Source organism: Capricornis sumatraensis, chromosome 4 (genome assembly GCF_032405125.1).
Source record: "Capricornis sumatraensis isolate serow.1 chromosome 4, serow.2, whole genome shotgun sequence".
Taxonomy (NCBI): domain Eukaryota; kingdom Metazoa; phylum Chordata; class Mammalia; order Artiodactyla; family Bovidae; genus Capricornis; species Capricornis sumatraensis.
Genome location: NC_091072.1, coordinates 79,085,844 through 79,097,977, shown reverse-complemented (window position 1 = coordinate 79,097,977; position 12,134 = coordinate 79,085,844). Strand labels below are relative to the sequence as shown.

The 12,134-nt window shown below is 38.0% G+C and overlaps 1 protein-coding gene across 1 annotated transcript in view; it reads left to right on the top strand.

Annotated features, from left to right (window-relative positions):
- The first annotated feature begins 527 nt into the window (after positions 1-527).
- Positions 528-12,134, top strand: part of ARID2 (AT-rich interaction domain 2) — a 205,377-nt gene continuing 193,770 nt past the window's right edge. Inside the window, exons 1-3 of the mRNA XM_068971015.1 lie at positions 528-619; positions 734-827; positions 1,895-1,992. Coding sequence (XP_068827116.1) covers positions 528-619; positions 734-827; positions 1,895-1,992 — 284 coding nt within the window. The remainder of the gene's footprint in view (positions 620-733; positions 828-1,894; positions 1,993-12,134) is intronic.

The following is a 12,134-nucleotide window of genomic DNA, read 5'->3' as shown; positions in this document are numbered from 1 at the left end:
CCTCCGGCCACCCCGGCCCCTCACCGTCGGCTCGCCTTTCCCCTCGCCTGCTCGCGCGCCCCCGGCAGCAGCACCATGTTGAATCGCGTCCCCGGGCCGAGCCGCCTGAGCCGGCGGCGCTGAGAGGCGGGCGAGAGCCGGGCCGCGGGAGGGAGGGAAGGAAGGGGTGGGGGCCGCGCTCGCCCCGCGGCTTCGCGCGGATCCGGCAGTCGCCTGCCCCTCTAGTTTCGCTCCGATTTCTTTAAACTTTTTTAGAAATTCCCCTCCCTCCTTCCCTCCTCTCCCCCTGGCCTCCTGCTCCCTCCTTCCCCTCCTCCTCCTCCTCCTCCCCCTCCCTCCCTCCCTCCCTGCGCCGCCGCCGCCGCCGCCGCCGCCGCCGCCGCCGCCGCCGCCACCGCCGGCCCATGACTGAGCCCCGCCGCCGCCGGCCGAGGAATGGGCTCCGGGCTCTGGTAGGAAGCGCTGGGAGCGGGGGGCGCTTTTAAAACACCGATCTGGGTTTTTTTAAAACCTCCTTTGAAAAAATAATGGCAAACTCGACGGGGAAGGCGCCTCCGGACGAGCGGAGAAAGGGACTCGCTTTCCTGGACGAGCTGCGGCAGTTCCACCACAGCAGAGGGTGAGAGCAGAACCGGGGGGGCAGCGCCGGGGCGAGCCGGGGCGAACGGGGCTCTCCCGCTCGGGCCGCCGCGGGGTCCCGGCTGACAAGTGCGGGGCTTTTTCTCTCCCGCAGGTCGCCTTTTAAAAAAATCCCTGCGGTGGGTGGGAAGGAGCTGGATCTTCACGGTCTCTACACCAGAGTCACTACTTTAGGCGGATTCGCGAAGGTGAGTGGAAGTTTTAATTTGTATTTCCCTCTCGCTGGCCTCCTCCAAAAAGTCTCCTTTGACCCCGGAGTGGGCGCTCGGGGCCGGGGGGGTGGCCTGCGGGGGCCAGAGGCGTTCTTTTCGCTCCCAGCCGGTGGCACGGAGGCGGACGGCGGCGGGGCTGTTTTTGGCCTGGTGGCTCGCGTGCGCGCGGCGGGCGCGGGGCTCGGCGGGCGGGCGGCCCGGCGCCGGCTCGCGCCCTGCCCGGTGCCCGGCCGGCCCGGCGGGGTCTGAGCGCCGCGGCGGGGAGTGCGGGCGTGCGGGGCGCCCGCCCGAGCCCCGCGCCCGCCCCGCGCCCGCCCGCCCGCTCGCTCGCGAGTCAGCTCTGCCGCCGCTGCCGCTCTAGCACAGGCGGAGACACAGAGACACACAGACTCTCAGAGCAGTTTTCGTGCAACTCAAAATTAGCGCGGGCAGGTTTAACATCGATAATCGGCTGCGAAATGATCCCGGCAGCCGGGGGCACAGCCTCGGCCCCGTCGCCCTCGGTTTATACAGCTAACAAAAGAAACCAGGACCTGTCTCCAAATAGCCATCTTAGGCTTCAAGGCTAGGCAGAAGCTGTAGGCCTCAAAGAAGGGCCTATGGAGATGGATAGATCTGGGAGAGGGATCGGAATCGGCCCCGGCCCGGGCCCCCCCAGAACCTGCGGACGTCGCTGTCCGGAACAGTATTGATCCTTTTGAACTTTTTTTTTTTAGTGTAAACGGACCGCGTTGAGATTTAAAAGGGGGCGACAGAGGGACTTGCGATTGGTTATTGTCCGGGCTTCAAAAACAAAACAAACCCACCAACATCCCCCCTTCCGCCCCCCAAAACAAAACAAGTGCTATTAAATACAAGGCTCTCGGGTGAAAACACAGTGATTCAAGCAGCCCTTGGCTTAGCTACTCTTACGGATCGAGCCGAATCACCCACCGATTCCTGAGGGATCTGCAGATCTCTGTAGAATGGGTATTTATTCAGAGTTAGGTTTGAGTTTTCTTGGATTGTGCACTTTCAGACAAGTGTGGCTGTGTTTTTAACAGGTTTCTGAGAAGAATCAGTGGGGAGAAATTGTGGAAGAGTTCAACTTTCCCAGAAGTTGTTCTAACGCTGCCTTTGCTTTAAAACAGTATTACTTGCGGTGAGTAGTAGTGACTCTAACAACAGTGTTGGGAAATAAGGGATTTATGGGGAGATTTGCTTTAGCAAAAAGAAAAAAAGAAAAGCCCCAAGCAAGAAACAAACCTTGCACATCAGTTTCTAAACTTCTGCTAATTTCAGTCTGAGAAACATTAAATATCCACAAGGGAGGTTCTAAGAAGGTGAAAGTTTTCCTCACCTATTTTAGGATTGTTTACATTTTTCATACAGAATCATTACAGGTGACACCCCACCCCCCATCTTGATAAACATTCTTTTGTGACATTGTTATTGATTGTTTGATATCCACAGAGGGGGAGAAAGGTGATGCTGAGTAAAAGAATCAAGATAGTTAATGAAACTTTGTATCCCTTGGGAAATTTGTTCTTTGTTTTGGAAACTCCTTTGCCTTTTTAAATTCTGACTTGAAGATATTGTTAAAAAATGAAACCTCTATGTGGAACCGTGTTACTGAGTAGTTTTTCAGAATATTTATGCATAGCATAGCGTGTTGGTGCCTTAAGTGTCCAGGATTGTTTTTTTTTTTTTAAAGAAATTCTTATGTTTTTAGAAATTTTTGACTGACTGAAAAACATTTAAAAGGATTATTATCTATTTAGGAAAATTAGGGATGCTACAAAATGGAATAATATAATTGGGATTTTCTTTCATTCTCCCCCTTTTTTGACTATTTGACAAAGTACATTTCTTATTTAGTTGGCATGCGCTATAGTTTAGATAATATATTTTGTGATTCAGCATTACTTTTTCTGAGTTTTTCTCCTAGGAATACTTTCGTATTGTAATTATTATGAGGTCATCATTTATTTTTCATACTTAGTTAACCAGAGCTTCCTTAGTTGGTGTTTGTTACTTAACACTAAAATAATGCTCTTCATATTTTTTGTTTCTTAATAATGATGTTATAAGATGGCCTTTTTTAGGTAGTGTGGCTACTGTATAATTTGAGTTTGGCATTTATCGTTGTTCCAAATGCAGTATCCAACTGTGTTATGTTCAGCATTCTGGAATAGGAAATGCAGTAATTGCACAGGTGTGCTTTCTATTGGCTATCTTAGATTGACTTCATGCTTGAAGCTGAAGAGTTCACAGAACTTTGTGAGTAGTTACTGAGTTGCACAGATGTCTAGAAAATATTAAATATGGTTAGTTATCTCTTGTGAGTGTGTGATGGCATGTGTCAGAGTGCTTTTTAAAATAAAGGATTGACACGAAAAGCAAAGTAAAACTAACCTCCAAAACTGTTGATTTTGTAGTGTGGTGAGAAGTAGAGAATTTTTCATTTGTGGTGATACTTATTTTTTCAGTTACAATACTGAGGAGTACTGTTAATACATGTCTTGATTTTCTGATATTAAGTTTGAATCATTGAATCATTTGAGTTGAGGACCGTTTAAAATACATGTTTTAAAGTTATATCTAGTACTTATTGGATGACATTGATTTCAGTATCCAGAAGGTGCTGTATGATATATATATGTTTCATGGGATGTGTGTTTTTCTGAAGAACTCCCAGTTTATTACAAGTTCCATAAATACTGTTTTTCCAGTTGTGATTTCTATCTTTGGATCATATCATCCATTAATTATACTTATAGGTACCATTTTTAACTATGTAGTTTCCAGATTGTTTGGAACTCTTTACACTATTCTCAGATCAATTTGAGTTTTATGCTCTTATTAGAAGCTACGTTTTGAACTATGTCTTTAGCTAAACTTGTTTTTCTCCATATGTCACTCTCCAGGTTTGTTTTTGTAGGGTTGTAGCTAGGCTACTAGGAAAAAAGTTGAAGCATTTGTTTTGGAAAATAAAACCATGTGAAGATTTGCATGGCTTGTAAAGAAATACAAAAGAAATATGCTGGTCACAAACTGGGTACTACCAACCTTGGAAGATTTTTTTCCATAGTGGTGTAATATTGCTCAGTTAGAGGACATATATTATGCTGGGTTTTACACCTTCCTCTGAAAAATCTTAACTGGCAGACAGGATGCCAAGCTTTCACAGTAATTCAGTTACTTAACCATAAGAGTGCCTTTGCATAGTAAGAAACAGTAATCAAGTGACTTTGCAAGCTCCCTCTTTGATATATTGAATTGAATATCGTGGTTTCTGATGAGTAGATAATGCAGTGTGTTTTATAAATCACAGGTGGACCAATTTTTTAAAAAAATATGAATGACTGTTTCATTTGACTTCTGTAAGATTGTCATTCCATGTGTTCTCATTTACTCTGTAAGTTTAATATTTGCTGACATTCTTCTGTAGTTTCATTATTAATTAGATGGGTAGTTGTTAGCCTGGTATTTTATGATGTAGTTTCATGATACTACATTTAAATAAAGAAGAGCAAGCTAATGCGCTGATGTGTGTGCACATAGATATGTGCGTGTGTGTATATATATATGTATAAATATGTATGTATATACACTAGCATTTTTGTGTTCATTTTGATGCATAGACATTAAATATAGAGACTTGAGTTTAATTGTCTGCCTAAAGTTAGCTTGATTGTATCTGACATTTTCAGTTGTAGATTGTTTACAAAAATTTCTCACAGTCTAAAATTAAAAATGCAATTGAATGTTTTAACATTGGCTTTTAAAAGTCTGGCTATTGCTCATCTATGGTGTCTATATATTTTGTTTTCACTTAGGTCCTTTCTTGGTATGTACATCTCAGTATATTCCACAGATATTTATTATTGGACTATCTTTATAAGTTTAAAAAGATAAGATATAACTTCCTACATTTTATAGATGAAGAAGTTAAAGTACAGAAAAGATTAAATGGCTTTAGAGGCATTTGTTAATTCAACAAAATAGTTGTATTCTTGACATGTGTTCAGTAATATTTAATCAGTCAATTATGAATTCCCTTTTCTAGTCACAAATGATTTTAAGAAATTAAAATATAATTGGAAAGTACTTATGGTTAAATTTATGCCTGAGTGTATTTATACTCAATGTGTTCTTTATTTATTCAGTTAATTTTATATTTTTGTTCTGTTTTGGTGCTAATATTGGGGGACAATTTACAGCTCTTTTTGTTTAGAATTTAAAGCCTTGATGTGAAGACTTAGGTAAATATTTCAGATATTTTAGTTGAACAGTTTTGTTTTAGCTTACTTATGCCAACAGTACAGCTATAGTCAAGGTTAACTTGATGTTTCTATTATAACACTTGACTTTTTGAAAAAGAGGTAGGATATCTTGGACTTAAACAATTTTGTTGTACAAAACTGTCTATTGCTGGTTTTCTTAGAACTGTTTTACATGTACCTACCTTTGGAATAGTCAGAAACTTAACTGTAGAGTTTTCAGTTTTACTGTGAATTCTTCTTTTTCCTGCTTGGTGGATGAAGCCCTCCCTTAAATTATAGCAATGAAAGTCTGCATTTATCAGGTAAATAGAATGAATACACTTGTGTGTTGAGTAGGTAGTATCTACCATGTAGATCACTTTTTTTTTTAAGAGAAAGCCTTTTATGAATCACTTGATGTTAAATGACAGAATGCTTCAAAATTTTAATTAAGTAAATTGATAAATTGAGTTTGTGTATCAATAGAATTGATAAATGGTGATTTGCTCTCCTTATTTAAGGAATGAAAGTAATATGGAGACTGGAAGAAAAACTGTATCTAAAATTATTTACATATGCATTTAAAAATTAATTTTTATAAACTGTATCCTTCATTTTGAACAAATATTATTTGGATATCATCTGATATTCTGTTACATTTTAGAGGGTGTGTAAACTTGTTAAAAGGAGAAGTAGAAAGTAGAAAAAGTTGAAAGACTTATCAGACCTCAGCTAAGCTGGTGTTGTGTCTTAGAAACCATGTTCTGAACAACTTAAATTTGCTCTCAAGTAGGAATAAATCTAACTCTTTCCAGGGTGGATAGTTTCAGTGAGGATGCAAACTAAGGACTGTAACTCTCAGAAATGTTTATATGTTTTTTTGCATTAAAATTTTCTGTCTTAGCCGTTAAGTAAAAATGTCTGTTTCTAAAGAGAATCACTTTTTTATCATCCTACCTCATCTCTGTTATGGATTCAGTGTTGTCAGTTTGGTTGTGTGTGAAATCCACTGTAACTTTGATAGAGAAGTACATCACTTCTGAGAATATTTTATAACCTGAAATGGAATTATATTGGAAGTTGGAAAAGGAAGGAAAAACATTTTAATTCACTGAAATTTAAACACACTGGTCAGTGAGTTAAGCACTCAATATATGTTTTTAGGTAAAGTATTTAGCGTTTTTATTATTTGTGCGGAGGCTGCTTATTGGGCATTTTCTTGAGTGGTATAGTCCCACTAAAGTTGACTAGTAAAAATAAAGTTTGTTTGAATTGGGACATATGGAGTTGTGGTGGGGGGGTTCTCTCTATTTCTTTGATCTGCCACCACCATCCTCACCACACTCTTGGGTATTTTGTTAGAGTGGAGATTCCTAATTTGTGCTATATGAAACAATTGTTTCCCTGAAATGTCCTTGAAAAGTGAAATGAATATGAGCATTACAACAATGCTAAATTTGTGTTACTTTACTGAGGGACTTCATAGAGGCTTTATTTGGTTACTGTGCCTTGTGGATCTTAAGACAATTTGGAGAAACACTATTAACTCCCTCCCGCCACCTGTAGTAAATGGTGGTTCCCAAACATCACCACTCATCACAAGGGAATGTTTGAGGAACACCTGCTAAGTTCTGTGGAGCACAGTTTGAGAACCTGAGCTAGAATAAATGAGAGTTAAGGAAGAAAAATTTTAAGTGTGGAAAATGAGAAATGAGAAGTAATTATGTGTATTTATATAGACTTATATAATACAGATTTAAATGATTTTTATGGAGCTATTAAGTTGTTTATCAATGGCTGTGCAAAATTATATTGTTAACACTTAAATAGCTGTTCAAATAGGGGACATTAAAAGTATCTTGTGTTCATTGCCAAGGAGAGAAAGGTAGCCGAATCATTGTGTTTTGTGGTATAGTAATTATTTTTATTGAAATGTAATAGTCATGCTAAAGTCGGTATAGGCTTCAGTTTTACCATTTTAAAAACAGAGGTCATAATTATGAATTTTGATTTCAGGGAAAGCTGTTTAGAAGTAGCTTTTGGTTTAAGGACCAAACTTCCTGGAGATAAAAATAGAGATGTTAGAATTAAAGATTGTCATCAAATATTTTATGGTTTGAAATTGTAATTGTAATTTTTATGGAAAGCAAAAGTATTGGCTTTAGAATTTAAAATAAATGTAAATAACATGGCTAGTTCAGTTATCCATAGTAGAGCCCAGTAAGTAGGCAGGTTGATTCTTTTTAGTCAGAAGTACACAAAAATGTATATATGTTGACTGATGCTCGTATTGATTACCTATCCTAAAGCTTATTAATGGATTCTCTTAGCAAATTAAACTTTTGGGGGACCTGAAATAAACAGATGGTTCAGAGCAAATTGTCACTCTCAGTAACTTTTAGATTTTGTGAATTTTATTAGTGTGTTTTCGAAAAACTTTATTGAAATGGAGTCTTAACATATATTTTTTTGGTTTCAGACATTAAAAAATATCACTTGTGCTTGGCTACTTTTTGAGTATTCATTATGCTATGAATTCAAAGTTAATTCAATTCTTCGTTATATATGCTCCTTATGACTACGTATAATGCAAAAATCTATTGCTGGAACTGAAATCTCTTAGTGATATCTAGGAGTAGATGCTGCATTATAAATTATTGCCCCCAAATGCTAGATTCATACTTCAATTAATATCTAAGTCAGTGTTTGCAGGTCTACCCCATCTTCCTGCAAGAGAATTTTATGGTGGGGCTAAATCTCTGGTTTTGGTTCTTTTATCTCATTAGTCTCTTGACGGTTCCCTTTTCTTGTCATGCCATTGGTTTATTAAAATAATGGGGTCAGTTGTCCTTTGTTGTTTAATTCCTAAGTCGTGTCCAGCTCTATGCAACCCCACGGAAGTAGCCCACCAGGGCTAATCCTCTGTCCATGGGATTTCCCAGGCAAGAATATCAGAGTGGATTGCCATTTCCTTCTCCAGGAGATCTTTCTTAGAATGCCCTAAATTCTGGATTTGGTTCACTACTTCATTCTAGTGTCAATTAACCTGTTCCTCTATCCCCTGAATCCATTTCCTAAAAACTATTAACATTAGATCTAAATGTTCAAAAAATTCAAGTTTAGTATTTTAGGCACTCTTTAATAGGTATGTGTGTGTTTAGTCCCTCAGTCGTGTCCGACTCTTGGGACCCCATAGGCTGTAGCCCTCCAGGCTCCTCTGTCCATGGAATTCTCCGGGCAAGAATACTGGAGTGGGTTGCTGTTTCTTTCTCCATTCTTTAACAGGTAGTGCTGTGCTTTCATCACATTATGTGGCATATAATGTTTAGTCGTCCTGTTTTAGTGGTGTTAAGATTGATCAGGGTTTTTAAGTATTAATGATCTAAATAAAACCTTGTATTTTTTTAAAAGTATGCCCCAGGTGATTCTTTAAGCACGCTGAAGTTTGAGAGCAGCTGATCTAAGTATTGTAATTAAACCGATTTAGTTGCTGATATAACTGGTTTAACTTGGCGTCCACATGTTGGCCAGGGCTGCATCCAGAACAAAACCTGTAGGTGACACCTGGTCTAGGGGCACCTGCTCAAGCTGCACCTGTCATCTCTAAGCAGAGCTTGGGTGCAGCCTGTTTTGTTTCTGGACTCTAGAGAGGGTAACCCAAGGGCTCCACTTCAGTTGAGGGAGGGATGAAAAAAGGATAAATGAGCTACCAATTTGAACTTATCCTAAATGTATTTTTATACTAATTTGGATTTTAAAAAATTAATTAAAAATAAAATTTTCTTACTATCTAGTGTTTTTAAAAAGTAGGACTTCTGTAATATTTCCCCCAAATGGAATGCCATTTATTTTATTGAATTTAGTGAATGCTTTTTCCTCTTTGTGAGGATTTTGTTGGTCTATGCCAATACTGCTTAGGGGAGTTAACTTATATTGTATAAATTCCTTTAAAAATAACAATACTAGTAATAGCTTATTTTGTTTCATGCACTTAATCTTCATTTTTCAAACCATTTTCATATGTAAGATTTTAGTTTTATCATTTCAGATTTCAGAAGTAATTGCTGTTATTTAATCTCATAAAAAAATAACACTTAGAAAAGAAATTCTTTACACCACTCAAACTCTTTTCTTCTGGAGCATATGGGCTATTTAAAAAAGAAATGGCTGTAGGTTATATCCAGCTTTCAATTCGAAGCGTCAACCATAACTGCCACTCAGTAAGGTTTATTTTATGTATTTTCAAACCGCACTTTCTCCCCCTTACGTTTCCATTCCCTTCCCTGGCTGTAGACTTACTTTAACATTTTACAAAGCATTGTCTTGGACACAACCCTACATTAGCCACAGTTGTTAAAATATATTTGAGTATATTCCATGACCTAGGAATGTTTACCTTTTGTTTCTTTTAATAAATGACTTTTTTCATTACCATATAAAGGGACCAAACCAATACGTTGCTTTTTATGAAGTAGGATTTGAAAAAAGTTGTGTAAGAATCTTCTGTTTGAATATATACCTTGTTGTGATATGTGGCAAGTCGTCTTTACTTCTGGTCTTTCTTTCTGAGCTCTTCACTGCTGTACTTGGTAAATTCTTACTTGCAGTGTTCAGTGGTCGGGGCTCTGCACAGAGATGATGGTTATATAGTTATACACATCTTTCATGGGGAGGTGTTTTCAGGTGAGATTTGTTTTTGTCCCTCTCCTAGCCAATTGGTTATTTTAAATAAACTGTTAATTTAAGTATTTTATGTTAATATGAGGTCAGTGGGAATATTATTCTATTAAAATAGGAGAAAAACAAGGCTGCAGTTTGGTCCCTAACCTGTAGTACTTTAGAAATGGGGCTGAACTTAAATGTGTTAGTAATAATGCCCAAGTTGATCACACTTTTCATAATGGTTCATAGATCAAGTGAATTTTCAAAGTACTTGAGCTCAGATCAGATCACTAAGTATTTCATAAACAATATTTAGTACCTTAGCAGGCTGTACCTACAAGTGTACTCACAAGTAATAGGTCAAGAGTGTTTAAGTGGTTTGGTATAATCTTTTTAGTTTACACCATTAAAAAGTCAAACTTCTGAATTTTTGAGTAGTTTTTCCTGGTAGCTCTACACTGCAGGGTATTAATATAGTAATAAGAATCTGATTGAGAGAGAAATATTAAACCTATCATTTTCTTTTCTTCCCAAGTTTTCTTTTTTCAAAATTGTTAATTTTTTTTGCTGTCTATATGTACATTCTTTTTTACACTGTATATTGACCAATTGTTATTTTGCCGTATTTGCTTTGTTGTTTCCTTTTTATATGTGATGTTGTATATGTATGTACACATATTATTGTTTTTGTTGCTGTCATTTGATCATTTGCTGTCATTACAGTTACACTGCCCTTTCCTCCTAAATATAAGTGTATATTACTTAAGAACAAAAACGTTATCTTATATACTAATAGCGTGCACGCCTGCATGTTTAGTTACTCAGTTGTGTCCAACTCTTTGTGATCCTATGGACTGTGGTAGGCTGCCAGCTCCTCTTTCTGTGGGATTCTCCAGGCAAGAATACTGTAGTGGGTTGCCATTTCCTTCTCCAGGGGATCTTCTTGACCCAGGCATCAACCTGTGTCTCCTGCATTGCAGGCGGGTACTTTACCACTTGAGCTATCAGGGATACTGATAATATGACTATATTCATGTTAAGTTTTCTGTATTTGATTATTGTAATAATAGTGTAATGATCAGTTTCAGAAAGCCACATGAATATAGTTGTATTATTTGTATTACATACAAATCTTATTCAAATTTTACCAGTTGCCCCAAAGATGTCTTTTATAGCAGTCATACCAACCCATCCCTGAACTGTAATCTTGTATCACATTTAGTTGTCACATCTTGAGTTCTCCAGTCTTCTGTGTGATATTACCATTTTTGAAGAGTAAAAGCCAACTGTACTATAAAATTTGGATTTTTCTGAGGTATTTTTCAGGATTAGATTTAGCTTAAGCATTTTTGGCAGGAAGCATGTGATGTTACTTTGTCCTATTATTGCTAATAATAGCTTTGGTTAAGGTGGTGTCCTCTTGGTTTCTCCACTGTAAAGTTTCCATTTTCTCTTTTGTAATCAGCCAGTAACCCTTGGAGATGTACTTTGAGACTGTAAATATCTTGCTCACCATCACACTTTTCCCAGTAGTTCAAATATCCATTGATGAATCTTGTCTGAATCAGTTATGGTGACTATATGATATTTATTGTCTAATTTTATTGTTTCATCTACATTAGTTGGGAATCTATGATAAGGAAAATATTGTTTATTGTTTATTAAGAATTTATATTATACAATGGGTTAAAGTCTGTTATATTTTGCTGCTGAAGTTTGGCCAAGAGGAGCCCATTCAAGCTGCCTCCTTTGTATTTTTTAACAAGTTATTATTATTTCTTAGCTTTTTCTTGCATTCTGACAAAATAAGATCTTCTAGAGTCAACTCTGTTTTGCTTTTCTTGCTCTGGCATCAGCTATTTCTTCTAGAAGTCCTGGTTCCTTTTGGTGTGGAATGGTATATAGAATCCAAGAACTGGGTGGTAGGTGTGCTCAGTGTTATTGGGTTATTTCTTCTTCTAGGCCCTTTCAGAGGACAAAGTTAGAAAGTTTACTTATTTTAAATGTAAATATAAGTGTTGTGCAAAGCATAAGGCGATACTGATAGCTCTAATTAAGTCTGCACAAGTTTTCTCTTGCCTTCTTCCACTCCATGTACCTTCCTTCAGCTGTCTTTAGAACACAAGTTTCCAACACCAGTGTATTTGTCTTGTTAGTTCTGTAACACAAAGAGAATAGTTTCAGAATCGTTATACCCATACAACTACAAACAACAAACCTGTGAAGTAGAGTTGCAGATTTGTTTGCATTTCTTTTTATATTCAGACTGACTTATATCAGTTAATAACTGTGTTAAAAAATTCACAGTGATTGAATTCTTTTTTTCTGGGTATTGTTTTCAGTTAGAACATTAAAGTTCATATTTTTTCCTTTTGTA